Genomic DNA, 26620 nt, shown 5'->3' with positions numbered 1-26620 from the left:
TCATATTGGCAAAAAACCCCAGAAATTCTTAAATACTCCATTTTACAACTACTTTTGCACTTATAATGATGCAAAGCTCTGTGTGTCTCTATGGGTGGCTTTGCTTCTGAAATTTAGAACCTAATTATTTAAAAAAATGAGAATTTCAATCCCTTTCTTTCCTAAACAAGCAGTACCAAGAGTACTATATTGGCCAAGAACAATTCTATTTAGAATATTTGTTCTTCCAGGTAAGCCTGCAGTTTAACCTCTACATTTTCAAAGCATTGCAAATTTTTGCTAAAGGACTTCCATTAGCCACTTTGCTGCTGGTTCTTGCTGCATCTTCTGTGCTGTGGTGGAACGTGACTGTTTTCTTTTGCGGTGCTGACGTTCCTTTGGTAGACACCAGAGTATCTGTAGTGGAATTTTTGAAGATGCAAAAAGTGGGTACAAGCCAAGAGAAAGACTTTTTCTTGTCCTGGGAAGGGAAGATGGGAAATAATGAGGAAACAAAGGTGGTATGGAGTGTTTTACAGGAGGATTTTTCTGCGTGGGTACTGAAAGGTATTGACCGAAGGAGAAACACAGGGAAAAAAGATATTTCTATACAGCAGATGGATGTATAGAAATGTAATGTCACTGGATGTATAAGGGCATATCTTGGGATTTGTTATAAATTCTGTGTTTACTCCTCTATCCTCTTTGGTTTTTAGTAGCTGCTGTAATATATCAGAAGAGGATCTTGCTGCTCTGTTCCCTAGTAGAAGTAATAGGAACTTCAGTTTCTAACTGATGGTGCTTCTCTATTTCCATGGAACTCGGGTAAACCTGAAAAATGCCACTTTATTCCAAAGATTACCCTTTCTTTCCCTCAGCAACTCAGACCAGAGGAGGGCTTTGGGTTGCAGAATGGGGACTGGATCATGATGCTGAAGGACTATATCTAGATGGTGGGAATAACCTGGAAGCAGCAATGATGTATCCTGCAGGAACTGCTGCCAGCACAATCCTAATTCCCCAGAAATGGAAAGGAGTGATACCAAATGGAGCTATAGATCATCTCCTTATGTGAGTACTAGGCTATGTATTGCTGCCTACCCAGGAGTGAGAAAAAGGAGGGAACACCTGGCTGCCAATTCTTCCCCAAAGGCTGAGCAGGCAGATCACTCTTCATCTGCTACAAGGCAGTGGTAGTAGAGTGGCTCCTTCTCCGCCTGCCCAGAGGTCCTACTCTGCCGAAGAGGGATGGTGGCAGGCTAACACAGGGAGTGGCTTCTTTTCCAACATGGGAATCAGTAACCCAGCAGCTCTTGTTCTGAGGAAGAGTGGTTGTTACTCCTACTTCCTCTCCTCCCCGTCCACACCCTGCAGGGAAAAGTCAAAGTGAGCAATGGCAGAAGTTAGACATATGGGGCTTCATAGTGTCCCTTGAGTCTTGCCCAGATACTTACTATCCTTCAGCTCGGGAATGGAGAAGGGCTGATTAAAATCACTAAACCTCATCTCTTTGGGCTCAACCTACCACGAGAAGGAGAAGGGTAGGTGGAGATGGCAGCAGCGATAGCTGCTGAAAGGTAAAACTAAGTTTCTCATTGCTGTGACTGGTGAGCTGAGCAGCAGGAACCTCTTCTGAAGTCACAACTGGGTTGCTGCTGTTTTTTAAGAAGTCAGAGGGACAGATCAGTAAAGACTGAAAATAGAACAAAATAAAAAAGAATACATATTTTGTATCATTTTACACACACACACACACACACACACACACACTTTTCCTATACAAACCACAATGGTCTGTAGATCCAACACAGTTTCCTTATTTTAAAATCTTTCAATTTTCATCTGATTGAATCTAGCCACTCCCTTAACATTTTTCCTAGAGGCCATAATTTTAAAAGACTCATCAGCTGTTGGGTGGGAAAGCCACCTTTGCCAAACCAGTTCCCTGAGTTCCTTTATTACATCACCAAAAGCTCTCAAGCTTGGCTCTATGAGAAGAGGAAAGCAATATAAACAGGAAAGATAACCTTGAAGGAAATAGCCCAAAGCAAAGGAAGGAGAAGTTTGGGCTAAAAAGGAAATACCGGTTGCAGCACCATCACTGGAGATATACCCAAGATGAGGTTAGGTAGGTTGCAAGTGAAAATGCCATACAATGCAAGATATCACATTGAATAGCTCTTTGATCTAAAACATTTAAGTATGAGACAGTGTGGTCTAGTGAATTAGAATAGTATTAGGAGCCCAAATCTCCTGTGTGCTAACGGAGACTCTGCTACTGACCGACTGTGTGACTTTGGCCAAGTCTCTTATACGGTCTCAATTTTGCCATTCTTAAATGACGGTAATGTGCTTACCTCACAAAGGTCTTAATGAAGATTCGTTATTATTTGTACAATGCTTTAGAAAAATAAATCTAGGAACAGTTCTAGAGTTATGTATTTTGGATTTGCTCTAATATTACATTTAAAGATGCTTGTAGAAAGGTTGTTTAATCTAATGAGATTCAGTAGATTCAAGACTGCTCTAAATGCTATGGGAAGTCATGATCAAGCCTTAAAGCATCATGGTCTTTGATGTAGTAATAAAACAGAATCTTTGATGACGGAGGCTGTGAATTGCCCAGCATAAATAGAGTGTATAGTTTTACAGTTTTCTACTAGAAAGGTTCATTAGATATACTACCAATGGCTGTCTCCAGCCTTCTCATAGTAATTGTCTTTTCTGTCTGTATCTGCCACTGAAATTGGTAAAGAGGCACAACAAGAAGAAAAGTTGCTGGAGATTCTACATTTCAATTTTGTATGCCATCTCATCTATCACATGTGCTTGGGTCAGCTAGATTCAGAGACAAAATAATTTCTCTGAAAACCTAACTGGCCTTGTTTTTTTAGTGCCAATTTAAAACCTAGTCCCGCCAAACTGCACATAAAACTCCCATTGAAGTTATCAGCAGAACAGGGCTCATGTTCCTCAGACACAGATAAAAAACCTCTTCAAGTATTTTGTTTAAATGTAACTAAATAAGAAAAACAATTGCACCTCAGGTTAGATATATCAGCATTCTAAATAACTTAAATCATTGCAATCACATATTTACATAGCACATTCAGCACTAAGAATCCCCAAGCACTGTGGAGATTTACCACTCTAAAAAGATACTGGCACTGATCCTGAGCTCCCCTTTGTGTGTACACCTTCGCACATCTGCCCTTTTCCAGCCCTAGTGTCTGTATGCACAGGCAAGAGAATTTTCATATGTAAAACTATTTGTGTAAACTTGTGCACATGCAACAAAAGTTGGGACAAGGCCCCAATAAAAACCAGGCCCACAGGAATAACCTCACTCACTACTGAAATGCAGCAGCTACTTAACAAGGTATAGAAATCTATACATCCATAAAAGATAGGAAGTGAAGAATACCATGCCAAAAAATAAAGTAAAATCTCTGGCATTTTTGGCTCAGTCACAGTAAGTACAGAACTATAGCAATAACTCTCAGGTTTTCAGTTTGCTAGGTAACAGGATCACTGACTTGGAGGGAGGGACGATGAAGAGAGAAAAATCAGTGTGACACTATTACTGAATATTTAATAGAGTCCTATACTCTAGCAATAAAATGAAAAATGAGAGTGAGCAAGTTAAATAGGTTTTTCAACATTAAGGGCCCATCCTTTGGCACTATTCACAACAAGCACTCATATTAGATCTGAAGGGAGCAAACAAAACAATCATGAAACTGAAAATAAAACAGACTGTTGGGTGATGGGTATTCTGCTGTGAACCTGCACCCACATGTGGGCTGAAAATCCTTTCTGCCAGGCTTCTTGACTTTTTTTAAATGTACTTTGAGCTATAGACCTGTCAGGAGGTAGACTGATGTCAGCACTTCAGCTTCCTGGTTGTCAGTTTTGATTCTAAATAACCTTTTGGCTTGTTATTCCAGAAACTAAATTATATATCCAGTGAAAAATGTAATTATACCCCAAAAGGCCACGGATTGTATCTTGAAATACATAACAACAACAAGATATTTACCCATAGCTAATCCAAAATTTTCCATGGTCCCACATGGGCTATTATAAAACTGTTCATAGTTGTTGACTTCTGTTTTGCAGCTAAAAAAGACTATTATTAACAAAACTACAGTCCAAGTAGAATATGGGAAGAGTCTCATGAAAAATATATCCTCATTATTGCAATGGATCATAGAATCACAGAACTGGAAGGGACCTCAAGAGATCATCTAGTCTAGTCCCCTGCACTTAAGGCAGGACTAAGTATTATCTAGACCAGGTGTTTGTCTAACCTGCTCTTAAAAATCTCCAAGGATGGAGATTCCACAACCTCCCTAGGCAATTTATTCCAGTGCTTAACCACTTTGACAGTTAGGAAGTTTTTCCTAATGTCCAACCTAAACCACCCTTGCTGCAATTTAAGCCTATTGCTTCTTGTCCTATCTTCAAAGGTTAAGAACAACAATTTTTCCTCCCTCCTCCTTGTAACAACCTTTTATGTATTTGAAAACTGTTGTGTCCTCTCTCAGTCTTCTCTTTTCCAGACTAAACAAACACAATTTTTTCAATCTTCCTTCATAGGTCTTGTTTTCCAGACCTTTAATCATTTTTGTTGCTCTTCTCTGCACTTTCTCCAGTTTGTCCACATTTTTCCTGGACACAGAACTGGACACAATACTCCAGTTGAGGCCTAATCAGCGCGGAGTAGAGCGGAAGAACTATTTCTCGTGTCTTGCTTACAATACTCCTGCTAATACATCCCAGAATGATGTTTGCTTTTTTCGCAACAGCATTACACTATTGACTCATATTTAGCTTGTGACCCACTATGACCCCCAGATCCCTTTCCGTAGTACTGCTTCCTTATTTCCCATTGTGTAGGTGTGGAACTGATTGTTCCTTCCTAAGTGGAGTACTTTGCATTTGTCCTTATTGAATTTCATCCTGTTTACTTCATACCATTTCTCCAGTTTGTCCAGATCATTTTGAATTTTAATCCTATCTTCCAAAGCACTTGCAACCCCTCCACAAACTGGTAATGTCCACAAACTTTATAAGTGTACTCTCTATGCCATTATCTAAATCATTGATGAAGATATTGAACATAACCAGACCCAGAACCGATCCCTGCAGGACCCCACTCGTTATGCCCTTCCAGCATGACTGTGAACCACTGATGATTACTCTCTGGGAATGATTTTCCAACCAGTTATGCACCCACCTTATAGTAGCTCCATCTAGGTTGTATTTCCCTAGTTTGTTTATGAGAAGGTCATGCAAGACAGTATCAAAATCCTTACTAAAGTCAAGATATACCACATCTACTGCTTCCCCACCATCCATAAGGCTGGTTACCCTGTCAAAGAAAGCTATCAGGGTGGTTTGACATGATTTGTTCTTTGCAAATCCATGCTGACTGCTATTTATCACCTCATTATCTTCTAGGTGTTTGCAAATTGATTGCTTAATTATTTACTCCATTATCTTTCTGGGTATGGAAGTTAAGCTGACTGGTCTGTAATTCCCCAGGTTGTCCTTATTTCCCTTTTTATAGATGGGCACTATATTTGCCCTTTTCAATATATTTAGTATTGACTTCCTTTCTGTCTGTTGCTTATGACAAGGACACAGAATTTAATATTCAATAACTGAGTTTTCAATAGTATGCAGATAAGAACACTGATGCTAGTTTTTTAGACACATTTCCAGCTGGTTCTTCAAGAATAACTTTAGTTATTCAGTTAATTAGCTTTTTATGTGTCTGTATATTGATGTGAAATTGGTAGCAACTACCAGAATACTTTACTTTTTTCTGTGATTATTAGAATAATTAATATATCGGGACCTTGCTGGATTCTTGTGTGCACTTGTAACAATACTACTATTCAAAACCTTAGCTGCCCCGGTAAGAAAAATTGATATTGTTTTTATTTTGCAGACGTTGATAATTATAACCCAAATATTACATGCAATGGAAAATGGCAGGTTTCGGTTAAAAGAATTATTAAAATCCCATATTCCTCATTTACAGAATGTTCATATGTTTATCTTTATTTAAAAGTAAGGACTCACATTTTAGGTGTAATGCAGATGGGCCATAAGATATGAAAACATTTAAAATGTGGTCATTTTCTTTTTATTTGAAATTCTCTATCTCAAACATAATTAAAAACTGCTGCAGAGTCGCATTTGTTTGCACTGCAAAGGAGTCTTCTGAAGTAGAGTACATATAAATATTCACTACACAGTACTATCTCCAACCTTATAAACTCCATTCTCAAGTATAATACTGAACCGTAGTTCAAAGGAATGTTATGTTCTACTTATATCAATAAACCTCTGAATTCTGGACTCAGTCTAACTCGTTGACAGATATGTAGTTCAAAAGTGTCAAGTTAGTTCTACCTGATAGATGGTAAAAAAGTTAGGGCATCAAATCAGTCAATATAATGGGTCATATCATGATGTCATGTGCCTAGTACATATTGCAAAAAAAAGTGAGCATGTTATACACACCCCAACAGGTAGGAAAAAAAAATACAAAAATCTTGCTCATGTCTAATGCTTTTGGTGTGAAATTCACTAAGTGCAGAGAGACAGTACAAGGTCTAAGTACCACTTACATTACTAAGCAAATAGAACTTGTGCCACTTTATTGTAAAGTGGAAAACACACTAACAATCTTCTGAGCAGCATTATATCAAAGCAATACAAATAGTGCATTGCATACTACTTCTTATGTGCACTAGATTATACCAAATTATTACTTTGTTTATTTGATCCATTCTAGATTCTACAAGTAAGCAAAGGAACAGCCCACTTTCTTATTTACTACTACTTCAAGGTCTAAAAGTAACCAGATGGCTAGACAACAGTCATTTAAAGCACATTCTCTTTGCTCTGATCCTGCTGTTTTGCTGCCAGCAGATTTTATTTCCAGCCATACTGGTCCTGCTCTAAACTTTAGAGCTAAAGCCATTTGGCTGGACAGATAGTTTGTCAGTGCATTACAGACCAGATGGATTTGGGAAACTGGATTAATTGAACTACTATGGAATTGAAGGAAGATGTTTTCTCTAGTACCTAACAAAAAAAGCTTAAAAATGAGATTATTTATAACAGCAGGAATGCCCCAGAACTCTCTCCATAGACCTATATTTAAACACACCAGACTTATGAAGGCAAGCAAGCATTGTGCTCTAGGAGCAACTAGGGATCTGTGAAGAGTGTGTGAAGGGGAGCAGATGTTATTTCACTGTCAGTATTCTAGCCTTTGTCTGCTAAGGTCCTTCATTTCTTACAGCTTTATTGATCAGTTGGTAAAATAATACACATAGAAAACCTACCGAACATGAACTAAAAGCCTATGTTTGAAAACAGGCATAAATTCCTATTTGTAATATGAACCATTCTGGTTTCTCATGCAGAGAGAACATCAGTTCTAAGGTTTGTGATGTCCTCAAGCAAAGTGGAAAATGTTCAGTCCTCACACCCTCTTAGTCCCCTATGTCAGCTGGTAGCTATGTCCCACCCCAGGCAAGGAGTGGGGAATGGGCAGAGCCTTGACCAGGCCTTTCCAAAGCAACGGCCAGCGTACCTTCGCCAGAGCACCAGGGAATGTATGCTGTGCCAGACACAGGGCTATTGCAGGGTATGTCCCCTTCTAACCCTCTCCCACAGCAGGGTCTACCTCCCATTCTGCTCCTGGGACAGCACAATAAACATGTTGTCCCATATACACACTGTGTGACAAAGCCACAGGTTAGCCCTAAATATTCTACTCCCTTATAGAGCAGCCTGTTTTGTTCGTATGAGCCAGCACTGCATACATCAAATACTTTTGTCAAACCTGTTTTTAAAAGATGAATATTAATAAAGCAGCCACACTATTCTGGACTGTACATACATAGGAATTGTCATACTAGAACAGACAGTGATGCACCCAGCCCGGCAGCCTCTCTCCAACAGTGGCCAGTACCAACTGTTTCAGAAGCAGGGGCAAGAACCCCTACAGAAGGCAGATCTGGAGTAATTTGCCTACAAGGAGAGTTTCTTCCTAATCCTCATTAATGGGAAGTTGGCTTGTGCCCTGAAGTATCTGCCTATATATCCCTGCCAAAAAACAAACAAACAAACAAACAAAAAAACTGGTTATTTTTAACTCCTTCTACTATATAAACACCCAATCCTTTTTGAATCTGGCTAAGCTCCAAGCCCCAGTGATAATTGTGGCAATAGTTTCACAGGCTGTTTGCACGCTCTATGAAAAAGAATTTCCTATTATCAGTTTTTATGCACAGACTTTCCAAAGATAAGCTAATTTATTCTCATTTTTAAATAGACAGGGAACTGTTGCACAAGAAGGCTGAGTGCTTTCCTGAGTTACCATGAATCGGTAATAGGCCTGGAATAAAATACATGTCTCCCAACTCACAGTACTGTGCTGTATCTACTAGACCACACCATCTTAAACATCCAATCAGAAACCAAATAGTTGTACCTTCCTTTCACAGTGAAGTGAATTAAGGAGGGCAAGTAAGTCTCCTTCATTTAGCTGTTTTGGACAGGTTATGTCTTCACACATGGAACCCTCCAAACAAGTGAAATAAATCAACTACAATAATGCCTCTGTGTGTGACTGCCCTCACTGTTTAAGTAACTATCTGGGGGCTGGATTCTTGCATGAGATGATTACCATACACATCTCTGATCATAGTATCTTTAAATAACTAAATATTAATTTAGAACTAACTTTGAGGTTGAACAGTGACCTTAAGGTCAAAGCAAAGCACTATATGTTTGTTTCTATTCTTGTTTGTCAAAGCATTATATTTTAAGCAGGGACAGTGGTGAGCGAAATAAGCTATGTGGAGGGATGATTGTTGGTACAAATGTAACGTAGCCACAACTCCAATTAATCATATATTTGCATCTGTACTATCCATGCTGCTAATGGACAGACATCTACTGGTATCAACTGATAAATGAATTAAGCAATAGTAAAGTCCGTGAAAACTCTTAAGTAAAGCTGCCACCTTGTGTTTAATTGGTGCAATTACATTCATTAATTATGTCTGCAATGTTGTTGAAGCTGTGTTGACCCCAGGATTCTGAGACAGACAGGGCAGATGAGGTAATATCTTATTAAACCAATTTCTGTTGGTAAAAGAGAGATTTCCAGGCTCCACAGATCTGAAGAAGAGCTCTGTGGAGCCCGAAAGCTTCTCTCTTTTGCCAGGAGAAGTTAGTCCAATAAAAGATATTACCTCACCCACCTTATCTCATTCATAAGTCATCTCAGTTGACTCTTACAAAGCTATTACATAGGAGATTCAGACTTGTGCATCATGTGTGAGTTAATAAATTTATCTAGAAAGACTTTTGTATTGTTATCAAAATTGGCCTCCTTGCTCACTTTCTTCTTCTCTGGATGTCCTCTGCAACTGTTTGGCTCTTTCCTAAAGGCTGACTGATTTGCACTACACCGCTTCCGTACAATCAATCCAAACTCCCCAATCTAGCATTCTCTTCCTAGGCCAAAAGTTGTGGTTAGCAATTTAAAGAGGTCTCTTTAAACATGTGACAGACCAATTATGGCAGTAGGGCTGCCAACGTTTCCACTTTGAGAAGCAAGAATCTTAAAAAATCTGGATTAACTAATAAAAGGTGGGCATTATGCATGGATCACCAATACCATGAGCTAAATTGTGTCCATCTGCACATGGGTGCACAGGGGGAAGGAAGGAGATAGAAGACTCAATGAGCTTTTCTCCACTTCTTCATCCCTGCATAAGGGTTGGGCACAATCATTTTCAGAAGCAGAAACACTGCTCCTGGCTGTGGCAGCCCCAGCTTTCTGAATGGGGATGACTAGGTACCATGGCGATAGGCATCAGTATAAGAACCAAGGTGGAAGAAAGGACAGGTAGATAGTGAAGGGGCCTTTCAAAGAGTGACCTTAAGTGTCCTTCTTAGAGCTCTATCTAGCCAGAATCTTCCTGGGGCTGCTGCTGCAGCATTCTCCCTCCTCACCCCATAGTGGCAAGTGGCTCAAACACTACAATCTGTTCCTATGGATTCAGAAGGACAGACAGATCTTGACTAGTCCAATACAAGTAGTAGATATGTTGCGTGTGTGTGGCCTGGAATGTATACTGTGACCTGGGCCATACTCTAGTGCATAAAATCTAGCAAGTTAGCCATTGCTTCTGCATAATTATACTGATCAGGAGATACTCTTAGAATTGTTATGGATAGTTTATAAATTTCCAGAGATTACACACATACATACACACAGAACAACATGATGCACGATTGTATCTGCTTCTTTTTTTTCATTTACTAGTTTTGTTATTCTATCAAAAAACCCCAAAACAATCAAGTCTGACTTGCAATATTTATTCTTTAAAAACACTTGCTGCTTTCTGTTCACAGCTCTGTTACTCTGTAGGGCCAACCGTTTTGAAAAACAGGAGTCTATTGGATCAGATACCTAGTTATATTTTCTATTAATATGGTATAACTTTTTCTTAAGGAAGAAGACTAAGCCTTTCAGAAGAGTAAGCAACAGGTTTACTCCTTTCCTTTCTGAAAATCGGTACCTGTACTACATTTTGCTTTTCTTGAACTTTTACTTTTTCCTCTTTCCCCAAACTTTATCAATAGTTGTTTAAAGCACCATGAGTTTTTAAAAAAGTCTCAGTTCACAATATGATGAACTAGGCATGCATCTTTTAGGACCAAAACTCAGGACATCTAGCAAGTGGTGAAATGAATGTCAATATGGCAAGACCCCATGGAAAGCCAACATTAAAGATCATACAGTTTAAGACTATTCATAAGTAACTGCACAGGAGTTGGATCAGGGAGATATTGAGATACTTACAGGATAGCCAAATAAGTTACAATAAAAAAAGAAGTCATTGGCAATATTTGCTTTCAAAATAAAATCTGAAATATCTAAATATTAGCCATTGTTCAAACATGCTCATTTTGACACTACTGCTGGAACCTCAGCTGTTGGACACTGGGGTAGCTCTAATGACTTTAATGGAGCTATGCCAATTAACACCAACTGAGGATCTGGCCCTAAAACTGAATAGGCAGTAGTTCAGGGACACTTGTAAAAGTTTAGTGAATAGTCATATACAATGTCCCAGATATTCATGCACGATAGTCAAATATGGATTTTTAGCTACAAAGCTGCATTTTACTTTCCAGTGACTGAGCAAATGCAATGCTTAAGCTGGAGGCTGCTGCCCAGTGCATGTCACCCTTGTCATTATGGGAATTAGCTTATACAATTTTTAATAGCATTGAACCATTTACAATTCAAGACTTAAGTATGCATTTCATTTTAACAACCACCAATGTAGTCATATTTGCATATAATGTACAGTTCACTTTTTGAGGAATCTTTCTAATCACTCATGTGTTTGAAACAGAAAAAGGCCAAAAGGAAAAGATCGATATAGGTGTTCAACGGAGCACAGAGGCAGATAAGGTGCTGGTATTTGAAGAGGTAAACAATGGCTAATGGAGTTGTGCTTAGAAGCTTTAAAAAAAAACAATCCAACACTGTAGATGTATCAGTTTACTTGCAGAATTATTTTGATATTTTGACTTCAGGAAATCTCTATCAACAGCTGATTTGTTTAGGTTTGGAAGGTACACCTCATTTGTGTTATTTGATTAAGTTTTTTAAAAGACTGGATTAAGAAAGACTTTTATAAAAACAATATAGATACCTGTACTACAAGTACAACCCCCACCCCCATCCCGTTGAACCTGATCGAAGGCACAATGAAATCAGTGGGAGTCTTTCCATTAATTTCAATGGGCGTTGGATTGGGCTCATTATCATTTTGTTATGTTAGCTTTGTGAAGGGTGGTTGCACATAAAGTAACATTAACTTTCCTAGAACTTGCACAGTGACTGAAGGAATAATCACAGCACTGATTCAGCTTAAGGCACCAGAGACAAACCCTGCACTGACATCTATGAGCCAGCAAAAACTGGGGAGTTTTGCCTGATTAAAGAATGCTGAAGAGGACTTCAGAGAAGCTTCCCTACTTCTGCATGCACACAGCCACACGGGGACAATGAAAATAAATATTTGTTTTACAAGAAAACAAAAAAAAAAAAAACCAGGTAAAATGCAAAACATGATGTTTATATTAAAGGCAAAAAACAATTCACTACCCAACTGTGGAATCAGTAAGTTTTCAATAAGGCATTATCTTGACTACAATGAAAATATAACGTGACTTGCTAAAATTAATATACTATTAAAACTACTGCATGCATACCCCCTCTAACACCCTGTAATGTAATGTGAAAGAAGAATCTAGCTATATTAAATGAACATTAAATGTAAAAAAATATGTAAAGAAAAGCTTAAGGTTGCATGTTCAAGTGCTCAAATCAGGAAATGCTATAATTAGGGCTGCATGATCATATACTGTATTATTTTTCAACTAGTATAATAGATCTATTTTTCTGCAGCCTTAGATATACATGTGTAGCATCTTGCAGTACCAGGTACCAGTGTGTGTATTTCTTTATAATACTGTTGTTATAGGCAGAGCAGTAGTAATGACGATAGGCAGAAGGAAAGACAACTTAATCCCACCTCCGCCCCCCACCAAAAAGTCACTATTTGTTTTTTTATATTTAAGCTTGATTGTAAGCTCCTGGCAGCTGTAAAAATGCCAAATACATTTCTGTCACTGTATATAATAAAATAATAATATTCTCTCTCTTATTCACTAGGTCTCAGAGGAACAGCACTATAATCATGGACGATATGCAGCTGACGGCTATATCTGTCTAAGGGTTTTATATTGCCACCCATCACTGTAGTAATTGAGCGTCCTCCATATAAAAATCAATAGCATCAGCAAAGTCCCTAGTGGACTTCATGGACTTGCATATGTAGTTGGCAATGTACCCCTAATAAAAGAGGTGCTGATGGCTTGTCTTCACAGTTTTTATCATCATTTTAACTTACCCTTCTTACTAGGTAGCTCAGAGTAAGAGGTGAGGGGAATTAAGGAACTATAACAATATGCTGGGCTCAAATAACTAATGCTATTCTGGCCCAGAGCCTGCAAAGGGATCTGCATCCACAGACCCTTCTGCTCACATGGAGATCCTTTGACCTTTGCAGGATCAGAACCTCAGACAAGTTATTGTTCACATACGTATTGTGTGTTGAAATGGTTGTAGTATTGATGAGACAGAAATATTTGTAGAAGCTGTTGTGAATGCAATCTCACCCACAGGAGCAGCTCTTATATGAGTAGGGAGTGAGGACCTTCTCAGGTCTGATTCCGCCTTGTCCCACACTTTGTGAAGTGATTTACACATGTGCAAAGTGAGTGTGAAACAAAACCATTTTAATTTGGTAGAATTTTACACCCACTTTCCATTGGAGGAAGATGAATGGCAATGGAGAATAATGTGAGTAAGACTTAAGAACTGGGATGCAGGATAAACTGGACGAAGGTGAGTTTGGGGACGGACCTCAAAAAATGGAATTTTGACAGATTTTAGTCTTATACCTGAATTTTGTTACATATATAGAGGTAGCTTAGGAACGTCATAATTCAAAGCTAAACTAGTAACTACCTTTATGCAGAACATATTTTAAAGTGATCATTTTTCTCTTGCACAATACCACGACATTAGTTTGAGTCAATATCAATTTATGCCACTTATTTCTTCTGCATAGGAGAGATCTATCAATTTCTTGGTAATGTTAGATTAATATACTGTAGATGTCTTATCATGTATCTGTTTTTGTTTTGCTCCTAACATGTAAATTAGTTCTATACATACTAGAGCAACAAAAATTATTTTAAAAATTAGAGAAACTGGCTTTATTCACACTGTTACCAGATTTTCATTTCTTCATGAATTGTCACAGTACCCAAGACAAAGCTAGCAAGCCATTCTGAAAATCAGCTCCTTCCCCAAATTGCATCTGAACCTTTTGTAAGGTTTGACAGATTCAGGTAGGCATCTCCTCCCTCCTGTACAATCTTGTAAAGATCACTCCCTCTCAGTCTTTTAAAGAGTCTGTTGTGGCTCCAGGTTGGCAGAACAGTTCAAATCTTATACAGGCGGGGCGGGGGGATTGGGAGGGTCCCCCTGTTAGAAACACACAGCATAATCTGGGACATTTCTGAAAAGAAATCCTCAATGTACATAAACTACTATCCGGACATCTGTTCTAGCAGAGACACTAGAGACCAGCTAGAATCCTGTGATAGACTCTCATGCTAGCAGGGGGCTGCAGAAAATAAAGGATAAAGAAGGAAGAGAAGGCCAGAAGGGCCTGTTTAGTGTTGGTCAGGAGTGGGACCTGGGAGTAGTCCAAGGAAGGGGGGGGGGGAAGAGGAGTGGAAGGATTGGGTGGAGAACCTTTCAAAAGAGTCAGCTGAGCTTTGAATAATAATGCACGTGTGGATGTTCTGTAAACTGAATCAAACCAGAGGCTTCCAAAGTTTGGCTATCTCCAGCTAATTCTGATTTATTGTAATGAAACACTGATCTCAATGAGATCTAGTTCCATAACAGATTACATCTAAAATCAAATATACTTTGAGACTGAGGTATATTGTTCTCAAACTACCTTATTATTTTCTGTGGGAAGGCATGTGAGAGCAGCATGACTAATGACCACAGTAGCACCCATTACTTTTTCCAGCAAAATTATTCTTCCTTTTTTGTCACCTGTTCTTGAATAAGAACAACTGTCTTATCTATCTCACTATTATTTTTGTGGGATTTTTTCTCCTGAGGTAATCTAAGACATTCCAGATTCCATAATATAATTGTCATTTCAGCTCTTCAATCCTATTGCAATATTAATTTTGGGCTGTGTCATTTGCACATAAATGCTTGATACTTGCTTCCAGCAAAATGGGTAAAAAGGTTACTATGTCAAGCAGCAATATTTCAGCTTATATGAAACAGAGCACCAATCAGGGATTGCTACTATCCTGATGTTTAATGAAATCTCTGAGCACAGCCCTTCATGATCTTTGTTCCAAATGCCAAGTTTTTCCTCACAGATTATGTGGGCTCCTTATTGTTAGAAGCACATCTAACCAATTGCCTATAATCATAGGGCAGTCTGTAGGCATTTCGTGATTGGACTCAAACAAACATTCCATATACAAACAATGCATATGTTTGAATTGACTTATACACACTGAGCCTGATCCTACTTTCATTGAAGTCAACAGGTGTATTGCCACCACGTGCAACAAGAGGAAGACTGGGCATTATAACTTTGCAGACACATTCTAATAATGCAGTTACTTACAACTAGTCCTCTATCAAATAGATAGTTGCAATGGAAAGAGACACCTACATTTATTGCCATCATTTTGAAATGCAAAACCTTTTGAAGATATTTTCCTAAATTTTGTACTACCAGTATAGTATTAGAGGAAAAAATGTTCTCCTTGGCAGTAATATACAGAACGCTTAGAGTAATAAAAACTATCTTGTGATCATGGCAATACACAATTTCAGAACCATATATTTTATTAATGAATGACTACTGTATTTTTTTCTTTTAAAAGAAGATTAATTGCTTATAGCAAGCAAACTTTTCTTCCAGCATTCATACTGTGAGCTGTTTATCTGCATCTTGCTATTGCATATTCTGTACTTGCCCAATGTGAAGAGTGTATGATGAACAGAACAAATGCAGAATATGCAATCACAATCCCCAGTATGGGTTGGAGAGGAACCCTAAGTATGCTCAATTATATAATGTTCCAATAAGGGTTTGTTCATTTTTTCATGCAATACCAGTTTCACAATCCCTATGCAAGTAAACAGGTTAAGATGACTGTCACTATTACCTATTTTGCTAAACCAGTATCTTGCAGAATTTATATCCCCTATCTTCCTCATTCTTAAAGAGTATTTAACCTCCATTTGGATTAAACATGTTTTAACCCACTATAATAAAATGTGGCAAGTGGATGACTACTCAGTTAGACAGAAAGAAGTTTGCATGATACTTAGTCATTATCAGGTATCTCAAAGGTAAACAGTCTCTCGGGATTACTCCAAACATGATTCGTAAAAATATACAAACAAAAACATCTTAATTTGGCATATGAACCACCTCTCTTGTACTGCAATGGGCAGTACTCCACTAATTACAACCTCCAAGAATCCACATCATGGGAGTAGACAGGTACCTCAGGCGATTCCAAGTCATTCTATTCAAATTTGTGAATCTTCTTTCTAGATAGTGCCTCTGTGACAACCTTCCATTGACCTACCCAAAGGGGAAAAGGGCTTCTGGAATGACTGAGATGTTTAATAATTTCTGTTGTCAACACAGGACAAGAAAGAATGGACAGATCTCCTAAATAGCATAACAAATCTACTAAAGAAATGAATGCCTTGAGCACCAGTTTCACAGTTTTGGAAATGGTATCAATATGAAGTGAAATTTCACTTCAAAAAAACCTAATCTATAATATGAGTACTCGGGTATAACCTGTACTGTGCCAAATTCTCAAGCCCTTTTGGGGAAATAATGAAAGCCTCTCCACTATTTTCTTTCCAAGCATTTCAGAAATGTTCAAAATATTCCAGGCAGGCCAATCAAATAAGACAGTTCAATTATTCAAAACTTTCACCTCACCTGTTCACTCCAAAATGCCAAAGAAAACTCAACCATGAGCCATTATTTCCCCAAGAAATTTTCCTTGAAAAAAAAAATTTTTTTTTGAGGTATAGCATCGAAATAAACCAAGCAAGCCAAAGGGAATCTAGCATATTATTATTATGCTGCTACAAAACTAAACTCATATTTTGCTGGTTTATTTCACAGCCCAATCCCTTTTTATCAGGAGTCAGGCTGAGGAAAAATAGGTGGAGGTACTCCTCCAAACTCCACCCATCATTGAAGTTTTGCCCATCAACTTGTCCAAATAATGTAGTGATGAGCAGATGCCACTGTGATGGGCACTGTGTCTCAAAACATAGACAGAATAGAATAGGGGTGAAAAGTAGCCTTCCCTGGTGGAAACCTGCATGTGATGGTCATGGTGGAAATACTACCTGGTTTCCACCAAAGGATGAATGCGTCTGCTGCAAAGCTCAAGTCCTCCGTGTTGGGGGTCTCAGATTTTAAAGCACTGGGGGAGCGTAGAGGAATCTTCTATCCCGTTATGGGCATGCCTGGGGTCACACAGAGAGCAGGCACCCTTTTGCTGCAACAGTATCTCCTGAACCCCGCTGCTCATGAAGCCCACATCCCCCCCATTCTTTGGCATTGATGGCTCCTGCTCCTGACAGCTAGAAAAGGATTCTGACGGGAGCTCCTCCTCCTGCTCCCTCTCCTCCCCCCACCCCTTTTACTTAGCTGAGTCTTAGTACACAAAGGGCCCGAGCCTACCCATATTGAAGTTTTTCCATTGATTCCACTGGGAGTTGGCTCAGACCCAAATTCAGAAATGTTCAGATGTAGGTGCAAATTAATATTTAGGCCCCTAAATCAGAGTAGTCCAATTTTCAGAGCTGCTAAGCAAGCACTCATCACTTTGCACCTCTGAAAGACCATTTTTATTTAGGTACCTAACCTTAAGCACCAAAACTTGAGAATTTCAGCCAAAGTCCCAGTATGAAAGAGAATATGATCAGTTATAAAGATAAGTAGATTAAAATAAAACTCTTTGAAGTGCTCAAGGGCATTGCAGCATACGAAAAATCACAGATTTTCAATAATAAAAATATGACAAGAATTGCAATTAAGATTAAAAAATTTTTAATAGCTTTGGTTTTGTTTCTAATTAGAGATACCGTATTTCCATAAGTTAAGGAATGTGTCTAGGATTTAAGACTGTAGTGATTACTGTTATTACACTAATGGCACATACCAATGTTTTAAAGTCAACATACTGTTTGTCAAATATATTCTCAACATAAAAAACTGCTAGTTTCCAGAGCATGATCTGTAGGGCATCCGTCTGTAGGGGTGTTACTGACGCACCCATACAGAGAAAAGTCATACTGTACTAAACTTTGCTTCATCTTGCTCACTGTACCCCAAACAAGTCAAAATATAGACTCTTGTGCCTGATTTAGCATTCCAAAACAACCAGCATCCAATCCCAGGAATCAGCAGAATGAGCAGGACCCTTGTCTCTCTATAATTCCTTCCCATATCTTAAAGAGACAAGGTGGGTGAGGTAATATCTTTTATTTGGACCAAATTCTGTTGTTTCCATATTTTGTTTTTTAAAACACCATCTAAGTTATTCCAAATAGTACAGTAGAACCTCAGAGATAAAAACACCAGAGTTATGAATCGACTGGTCAACCGCACACCTCATTTGGAACAGGAAGTATGCAATCAGGTAGCAGAGACAAAAAAATGGAAATACTGTACAATACTGTGTTAAACAAACTACTAAAAAAAAAGGGAAGTTTAAAAGAAGATTTGACAAGGTAAGGAAATTGTTTCTTTGCTTGTTTCATTTAAATTAAGATGGTTAAAAGCAGTATTTTTCTTCTGCATAGTAAAGTTTCAAAGCTGCATTAAGTCAATGTTCAGTTGTAAACTTGAAAGAACAATCAAAACATTTTGTTCAGAGTTGCAAACATTTCAGAGTCACAAACATCCTCCATTCCTGAGGTGTTCAGAACTCTGAGGTTCTACTGTATCACTGTCACTGGATTTGTGCTGAAATAGAATCTGAAATCAGGGTTTTTTCACAACCCTATTGTCCAAAGATCTTCTCCAGGCTGTGTGACTTTATTAAAAATCCATCATTATTAATCCAACTCATTTGCTACTGTGGATGACTATGTTTGGATGCCACTTCATCTTATTCAAGAATAAGAACTGCTACGGAGAACAATTCCTAAACTGCTGCAATTTGCCTATATCTGTCCTGTTTTACTGTGCGTCAGAAATGCAAACCAGTAAGTGTTCAGTCAGCGCTGATATGTAACCCATCACAGAAAGTAACTTGCCTGGAAATGTCTTTCAGTGGGACAGACAGAGGCATCAGGAAAATAATTATCTCTGCTATATTCACATGTGTGATACATGTTATTTTCCAGCAAATACAGTCACTGCTTCCCAAATATCAGCTATCTCACTGAACATTAAAATCATCTAAATCATGATGCAGCAGTCCTCCCACAAATGAGAATTAGTTAATTCATCCAAAACATCTGCACCAGGAAGAAAGTTTTGTTTGGGATACTTAGTGCACAGTCCACCTAGAAATGGGAAAACTCACACATCACTGTTTACAAAAGTGTTTATCATATATGGTGTAATTCTTAATTTTATTTTTTTACCTGATTACTAAGCGGATGGAGTTCTCAAAGTATTAAGTCAGTAAGTTCTAGTTCACACACTGCTGTAGCATATGGTCAAGTGAGAGATGGCAAGAAAAATCCATTTTAACTCAGAAAAAGAAAGAGAAAGAAAGAAGGCAAAGACAATACCCCACTTCAGACCCATTCACCAAAGGACTTGCAGAAAAGAGGAGCTTTGCACCATGCACTGGAAGCTAACAAACTTGAGCTCTGGTGAATGGCCAATGGGCACAAGTTTCACAGTCTGGGACCTGCCACTGAGAATGACATGACTTTAGAATGCTCATGGACAAGCGAACACCTCAGCTTGTCCCAGCCATTGTGATGGTGCATAAGGAAAAGCAGTTTCTATGGTAGTCAGGTCCCACACTACATGCATAAAATCATTTGTGTTGGTAGTGGATGGGAAGTTTTTATTATCTTTTCAAAAGCCCCAATTAAATAGTAATTTCAAGTACACATGACTAGTTATCAGTCAGTTAACAGGATATAAACATTTCAATGGCTCAGGAACACTTTAATGACAGCAAAATTAATAGTTAATTATTATTATTAAGTAAACACTTGTTTCTTTTTAGATTATAGACTATAAAGAAAGCATTAGATTGGTTGCCATTTAATACTTAATAGTTACCTTTTCAACCGGTGTATTTTCTTCACTTGTTACACTAGCTTTTCTTGATTCAGTTTTGGTTCTGCTCAGCCTTCGGGATACTTTTTCTCTAAGCAGAGTAGCATATCCAATGTGCTCATAGATGGGGTTTTTGGTCATTTTGGCAATATACTCAGAAGCCTTGGTTTCTATATACAGTGTTATCAAGCCATCTGTTACCAAATCATGGATAGATTCAAACCTTTTCTCCCCCACAAAGTGCTTCCCATCATAGAAAAGCCTGTAGTTTAAGGTTTGATTGCCAAACCTGCATAAAAAAAAGAAGAGAAAGGGAATACAAAATATCAGAACAACCAGGAGACAATCTTGCTGATTATACATACATTTTTAGGTCCTAATATTGCAAATGGATCTGTGTGGATGAGTATCCCACAGAACCTCATTGTGCTCATGTGGATCTGACTGAAGGATTAAGCCACCTAGTGTTTAACAAGCAACACCACCCAGAAACATGTGCAGTTAGTCAGTATGTGCTCATCTTGAGGGGCTGGCACAACACATCAGAGGTATGCTTATACTGATTGACAAAAGCCTATTCTGGGGAGTGCTATTTATGGCATGTATCGTATACGATTTAAAAAATATATATTAAAAACAAAGTATCTTAAAATGTTTCTTTTATAGCACATCAAGGGTGAAATCCCGATCTCACTGAGGTAAATGGAAGGTTTTTTTCAGTGGGGTCAGCATTTCAGTCCAAATGTACATGTTTTCTTTGTTAAATGGGTTACAGGCTAAAAGTTCCAGAATGGTCTCTAGATTTGTGCTATAATTTTTTTCATATAAATTCCCAATTTGCAAACAAACGTACGTTTTTGAATCAATAGTATTTACATAGGTAAATTTAGAAATTAGACTGAAAATCTAGCTCTTGATGTTAGCAACTGAAGTATTCTGTTACAACCACTATCTATATTTAATAAGGACAATCAAATACTATACTTTTCTTACTCTTTATTTTGTAATACTTTGTTAAGAACCTTGAAAATCCCCTATTTTGTTCTTTTCCATGTGACAAACACTGCTATCCATTTCCTACACTGTTCACACAGCAAGCACCAGCGTCAGTCTCAAAATGGTTTTAAATGCTGGACTGCTGACGGGCTTGTTTGTGCACCAATATAACTAATCAGGATGATCTCAGTACAATGTTCATAGCTCTAGGAAATCTCTTCTAGGAAATTTTTGTTACAGACTCACCAAAGGGAGTATAAAATTGGAGACTCTTTTTGCAGGTTCCACAAAAATAGTAATGTTTTTAAAACTTTAATTTTTTTTAAATTTTATTAAAGGTGATAGGATCTGAAGGATATATCCCACGAAACTATGACAGTTTTATGATGTACAAAATTTTGCACTTGAGTAGCTTGATGTCTCTTTAAAAAGAAAGTTGCTAAAGTAAGCTTTAGGTTTCTAATAATTTTATTTAGATTCAATATATAAAAGGACCCCGACCCAAGGTTTGAGGCACCCTACCATTATTACTCTCACAATCAAAATCAGCAGCATAAAAGTCGTCATTCCACAGGAATTCAGCGAGCCGCCTACAGAGCCTCCTTTCCACGCCATCATTGGGGGAGCACAACTTTACCTTCTAAAAAACTCCATCAAACAGATATCTTTTGCAGTATGCCTGGAAGGTCACCAAAATCAGACCGAGGGAGGGGGAGCTAGTTCTAGAGTACTGCAGCCTTCACAGAGGGCATCCTACCAAGCGCCCCCTCTCATTTATACTGAGAGGGATCCAGTCATGTGCCCCTTCTGACCACAGTTGTGGCATGAGGAGAGAGACAACTCCTCAGGTTGGCCTGTTCCAACTCATTTAGGGCTTTGTAGATCATAACAGAGACCTTACACTCCACCCAGAGACCAATGAGCAACCAGTGCAGATTCGGGAGGAGCACTAGTGTCATGTGTTCCCTGCATGATGCCCAATCAGTAAGCAAGCTACTGCATCCTGCACCAGCGGCAGTCTCAAAATGGTTTTAAGAAGTAGTCCCATGTACAGAGCACTGCAATTGTCTAAGCTTGAGGAAACAAAAGCCTGCATAATAATGGCATGGTACACATCCACAGAGAAAGTTTGCAAACTCCTAGCCAGATGCAGATGGTAAAAAGCTTACTAGGTTACTGAAGTAATGTGATTGTCAAACAGGTTTAAAATCACGCTTAGTTGCAAGCCCTAGCAATTAAAGGCAGAGGGTTCTCTCAATCAAAGGGACTGGTATTATCTCCGCCATCCCTTTCAAATGTCTAGTTAATCTAGAAATGTTTTATTAAAACTGAGTTTACCTGAGAGCTAGAGTGTAGCATCCAGGTTGCCGCTGGCTCTCTCTAAGAATATATGCTCCTTCTACACCTGCAAGTATTTCATCTGCTTGCTCCCGAGAAATAATTCCATGAAACCTGAGGGGAGAAATTTCAGCAATTTACGGAATAATCATAAGTAGAAATAAAACTACAAGAAATCATGGTTGATTTAAGTCAGACATATGTGACTAGTAGTAGATCACAATAGGATAGCAACACCAAATACTGCATCAGTGAAACAACCTGGGAACAATTTCAGGTCCCCAATTCCCAAACTGACAGACATCAAGCTTCACACAGGTGATGGGATTGAACTGAGAAATGACAGAGCAAAGAGAAAATGTTGTTCACTACCTGAGTAACTCCACTGAGTGATTTTAGAATAATGTCTTTCAATTTGGCCCAGGAAAGTCTAACCCCAGCTACCGGAAAATACTGTGGGCATGACCATCTGAATTTAAGTAAAGACTTTAGAGCAGGTAAAAATGGTGTGTGAATCTTGACGTTCCTACCATCACAATACTTGGCAGCTCAAGGAGCAGGAACAATTAGATATAGAAGAACAAGAAAAAAACATGAAGGCCAAATCCTCAAATCTTGATTTAAAGACTTCAAGTTACAGAGAATCCACCATTTTCAGACCAGCAAGTGACCCATGCCCTACGCTGCAGAGGGAGGCAGAAAAACCTCAGGGTCTCTGCCAATCTGACCTGGGGGAAAATCCTTTCCAACCCCAAATATAGTGATCAGTTAGACTCTGAGCATGTTTTTTAAGCCAGCTCTAAGAGGGAGCATGATCAGGCCTGGAGTTTCCTACAATGGTTACTTTATATGAGCGGAATGAAACAAGAGCAGAAATGAAGGCACCTTCAAATAAAAAGAGATAAATTAAAATTAATGCACAAATTCTAGATAGTATCCTTTTTAAATATCTGCCTTTATTGTTCATATATATGGTTTTTAAAAGGAGTGAGGATATCTGCACTGCTTCTTTAAATGTGTGGCAGAAAGGCGCTAGTGAAGGTTCTAGTCAGATGTGCTATAGTGACATAGAGAAATAGACGAAGAGTAGCTTTAGGGAGAATATTGTTTTCCTCATTTCAATAAAGTTCCTTGGCCAGTTTCTGCAGAAAGTGACTCTTTCTGTGATTCATTCCCCCCATGACAAAAGAAACAGGCCCTAAGACAAACAGCTGACTTTACATTGATCAGTTCTTCAGCTATGACCTTTAAACAAGGACAAAATACAGTCTTTAGAGTAGTTTAAATGCTATGTTGTGCACATATTTTGCTAGCTGATTCACTAAACCTTTCCTTGGAGCTTTTAAAAGCTTCTATTTTAAATGCTGCTGTCTAAAAATACAGTAAATATGTTAAAAGCTTCTAGCCCTAAGCATTGTCTTTTTTCTGACATAATACGTCGGAAATGGTAGGTTTAAAATGCTGCCTCTGGTTTGGTAGGGAAAAAGAAGAGGAAAAACATTTTAGATGTAAAGGGAACTGAACAGCAATTGCACTTGTCACTTTTTCATATTGAATACATGTTAGAGGCATTAGGTTCTAGGTGACCTTTCCAAAGCATTACTAGGCATACTTCCTTTTTAAAATTATGATGGATTTGGACTTTCCTACTATGCTGATGAACCACGGGCATTTTCTACTACAGCCAATTAGAATGAACATCTCTAAAATTACACAATTTAAATGCATCTTTATTAATAAATTCACTGTCATTAATGTCAAACAAGTCCAGTTAACAAGAATGAGTTTAGGCTCTTAACTGTAATACACACACTATCAATAACAACCAGTTCATTGGACAAAAGACAGTGATAATAGTTTTAAAAGCTCTAGAGCTAGAAAGCATGGTGGTTCAATTAGCTAGATGCTGTCTTTCAAACTCTACTGTACTCGAGTGGCTATGACTGAATTCCCTATTGTCACAGGTTATATTTTAAAAATGCAACTATAATCATTAGGAGCTCTTTGATAGTTTGACAGCTGCTATGCCCTGGGTGTGAAAAAAACCCTAAAAATGAAATTATATAGTTAATCCTTATTGCAAGCTAAACTGCAGGCCTTAGAAAAGTACCATATTAAAGGGAAAATTCTCATTCTATGCACACAGCTCAAGTAAAGGGTCTCGAACGAGCTGTAACAATGGCTGTGGCCCTTGAACACTATCTATACAGGGCTCTGGGTCAATGTACATGCAAGCCATTTGGAGATAACACTCCCACTGCACAGTGGGAGAATGGAGTCCCTCTTTTGAGGCCTCGGAGTTGCCTGCCCTTTTCCCTTCCTTGCACTGGACACCATTTCAGGCCTCGTATGCCCATGGGGTAAGGCAGCCTTTAGACCTGAAGCAGTCTCATACTCTCACTGACACTGTAATACCGGGTATCAGTGAGAAGAAAGTACAGTAAGCACACATCAAAAAGAAGGAAGAATAGGAGGAACGAGATTGAGAAAAACAGTAAAACTAAAAGGGGGTTAAAAGTTACAGCCGAAAAAAGATCAAGGATGGGAGAGCTGAAACAATCTGAACCATTCTTCCTCAAATAACCCCAGATTTGTTTTTAGTCACCATCCATGGTTTTGTCCTCCTCTAGTTGACATACATGCTGAAGTGATGGTACAGGCCATGCACTGTTGGGCAACAATAATGAATCTATGTGCAAGTAGAATATTAGACATTCAAAACATTTTCATGCTAGGATTATGGAAAGTGAAATGAAATATTTTGTCACAACACCTCCACTATGGTATTGTTATTTCTGTATTAATAATTTCAAAAGGAATGCATGATACCTCAAGTGATTATTTATCAAATAATTAAAAATAGAATAGTATAATACATACTCTCTTCCATAATATTTTGGTCGGTTCTCCACCTAAATGTGAAAAGAAAGAAAAATATTAACAATATACTCAAAATTACACCAGTAACATTAAAATAAAAGTCAAGCAAATGAAATACCGATCATCAATGAAGACTGCAGCATCAAATTCAGAGCATATGCTTAAGCTATCAAAAAAAGATAAACAAGAGTGCCATGGTACGTGAAGTTATGTTAATCTGAAGTTATAGTACACAGAGAACATATGGTGAAAAATAAAATAAAAAATAAAAATAAGCGGTTTTATTTTCATGGATTTGTGATGACTATGAATATAGTGAATGGTGAAACAAATGGGGCAACATGAGTCAATTGTATTAGATGTGATCAAACAGATGAAGAATAATTTACTATTTTTTCTCATCTATTATTTATACTACATAATAAGATTATTTTTATCCTGTGCTGTTTCTCAGACATTGTTGCCTATAATGTCTAAAGCTGAAAAATTTAATGGCAAATGTCTAAAGCTGAAAAATTTAATGTTCTCAGAAGATTTTAAAAAACCCCAACAAAACAAAAAACCCACCAGGGTTTATGGATTTAATTCTGGTATGAAATTCCTAATGTCTCAACAAAGCATGAGCCTAACCTGAAGTACACCACTGAAGTCAATGGAAAGACTTCCAATTTGGCTTTGGACCAAGCCCTAGTAGAGTAACACGCCTATACTCAAACTTCAGATATTCTGACATGTTGGTTTACCACTCAGGCTGCAATCCTGCAATGAACTCTGAGCTGGGGTGCCTTAATTTATCTAAAGCCTTTGTTTTAATCGTTTGTATTATTTAATTGCCTGGTTTATCTGAATTATTACATAGTCTCAATTTCAGCATGTGATCCACAGACAACTGTATGGTAGCTCTGTATAATGAGAAGGATCCGATTTCAGTTCTGACTTTCTTTACCAATTGTAAACAAACTGGTTTAGTATTACTCTCTGAATGTTCCACTGTGTGGTGTATACTAGGTATTGAGTTCCACAAAAAAAGTTACATGAAGTTAAAAATCCTCAATCCTCAAAGTTCATGGACTTGGTTTATATACAGACAAAAAGAACAGATTTACAAAATAGTTTATCTTAGACTTTGTGGAGACAGCAGAAATATGATGCAGCATAAGAAGCACCAGAGAACCCTGAAGTACACACTCATTTTTCAGCAGTTTACAAGTGAAAGAAACACTACACCAGCAGGGGGCACTTCTTTCCAAGGTTTCATAAACAAGGTTTTTGTTTGTTTGCTCAACATTTATAGAAAAATATTTGCTTTTTGAATATTAATTTATAAAATGTCAATTTTTTACTGCCCACTTATTACCGGAATTTATCTATAGTGTGTTAGGAAAATCCTCAGAGGATATTTTATACAGCTG

General features: G+C 38.1%; 1 protein-coding gene across 1 annotated transcript in view; it reads right to left on the bottom strand.

Annotated features, from left to right (window-relative positions):
- Window positions 1-26620, bottom strand: part of CHN2 (chimerin 2) — a gene marked incomplete at its 3' end in the record, with an annotated part of 196252 nt that overhangs the window by 56430 nt on the left and 113202 nt on the right. The window contains 3 exon segments of the mRNA XM_034760711.1: window positions 19998-20283; window positions 22329-22442; window positions 25209-25240. Coding sequence (XP_034616602.1) covers window positions 19998-20283; window positions 22329-22442; window positions 25209-25240 — 432 coding nt within the window.

Source organism: Trachemys scripta, chromosome 2, assembly GCF_013100865.1.
Source record: "Trachemys scripta elegans isolate TJP31775 chromosome 2, CAS_Tse_1.0, whole genome shotgun sequence".
Taxonomy (NCBI): Eukaryota; Metazoa; Chordata; order Testudines; family Emydidae; genus Trachemys; species Trachemys scripta.
This window is presented reverse-complemented; position numbering and strand designations above follow the sequence as displayed.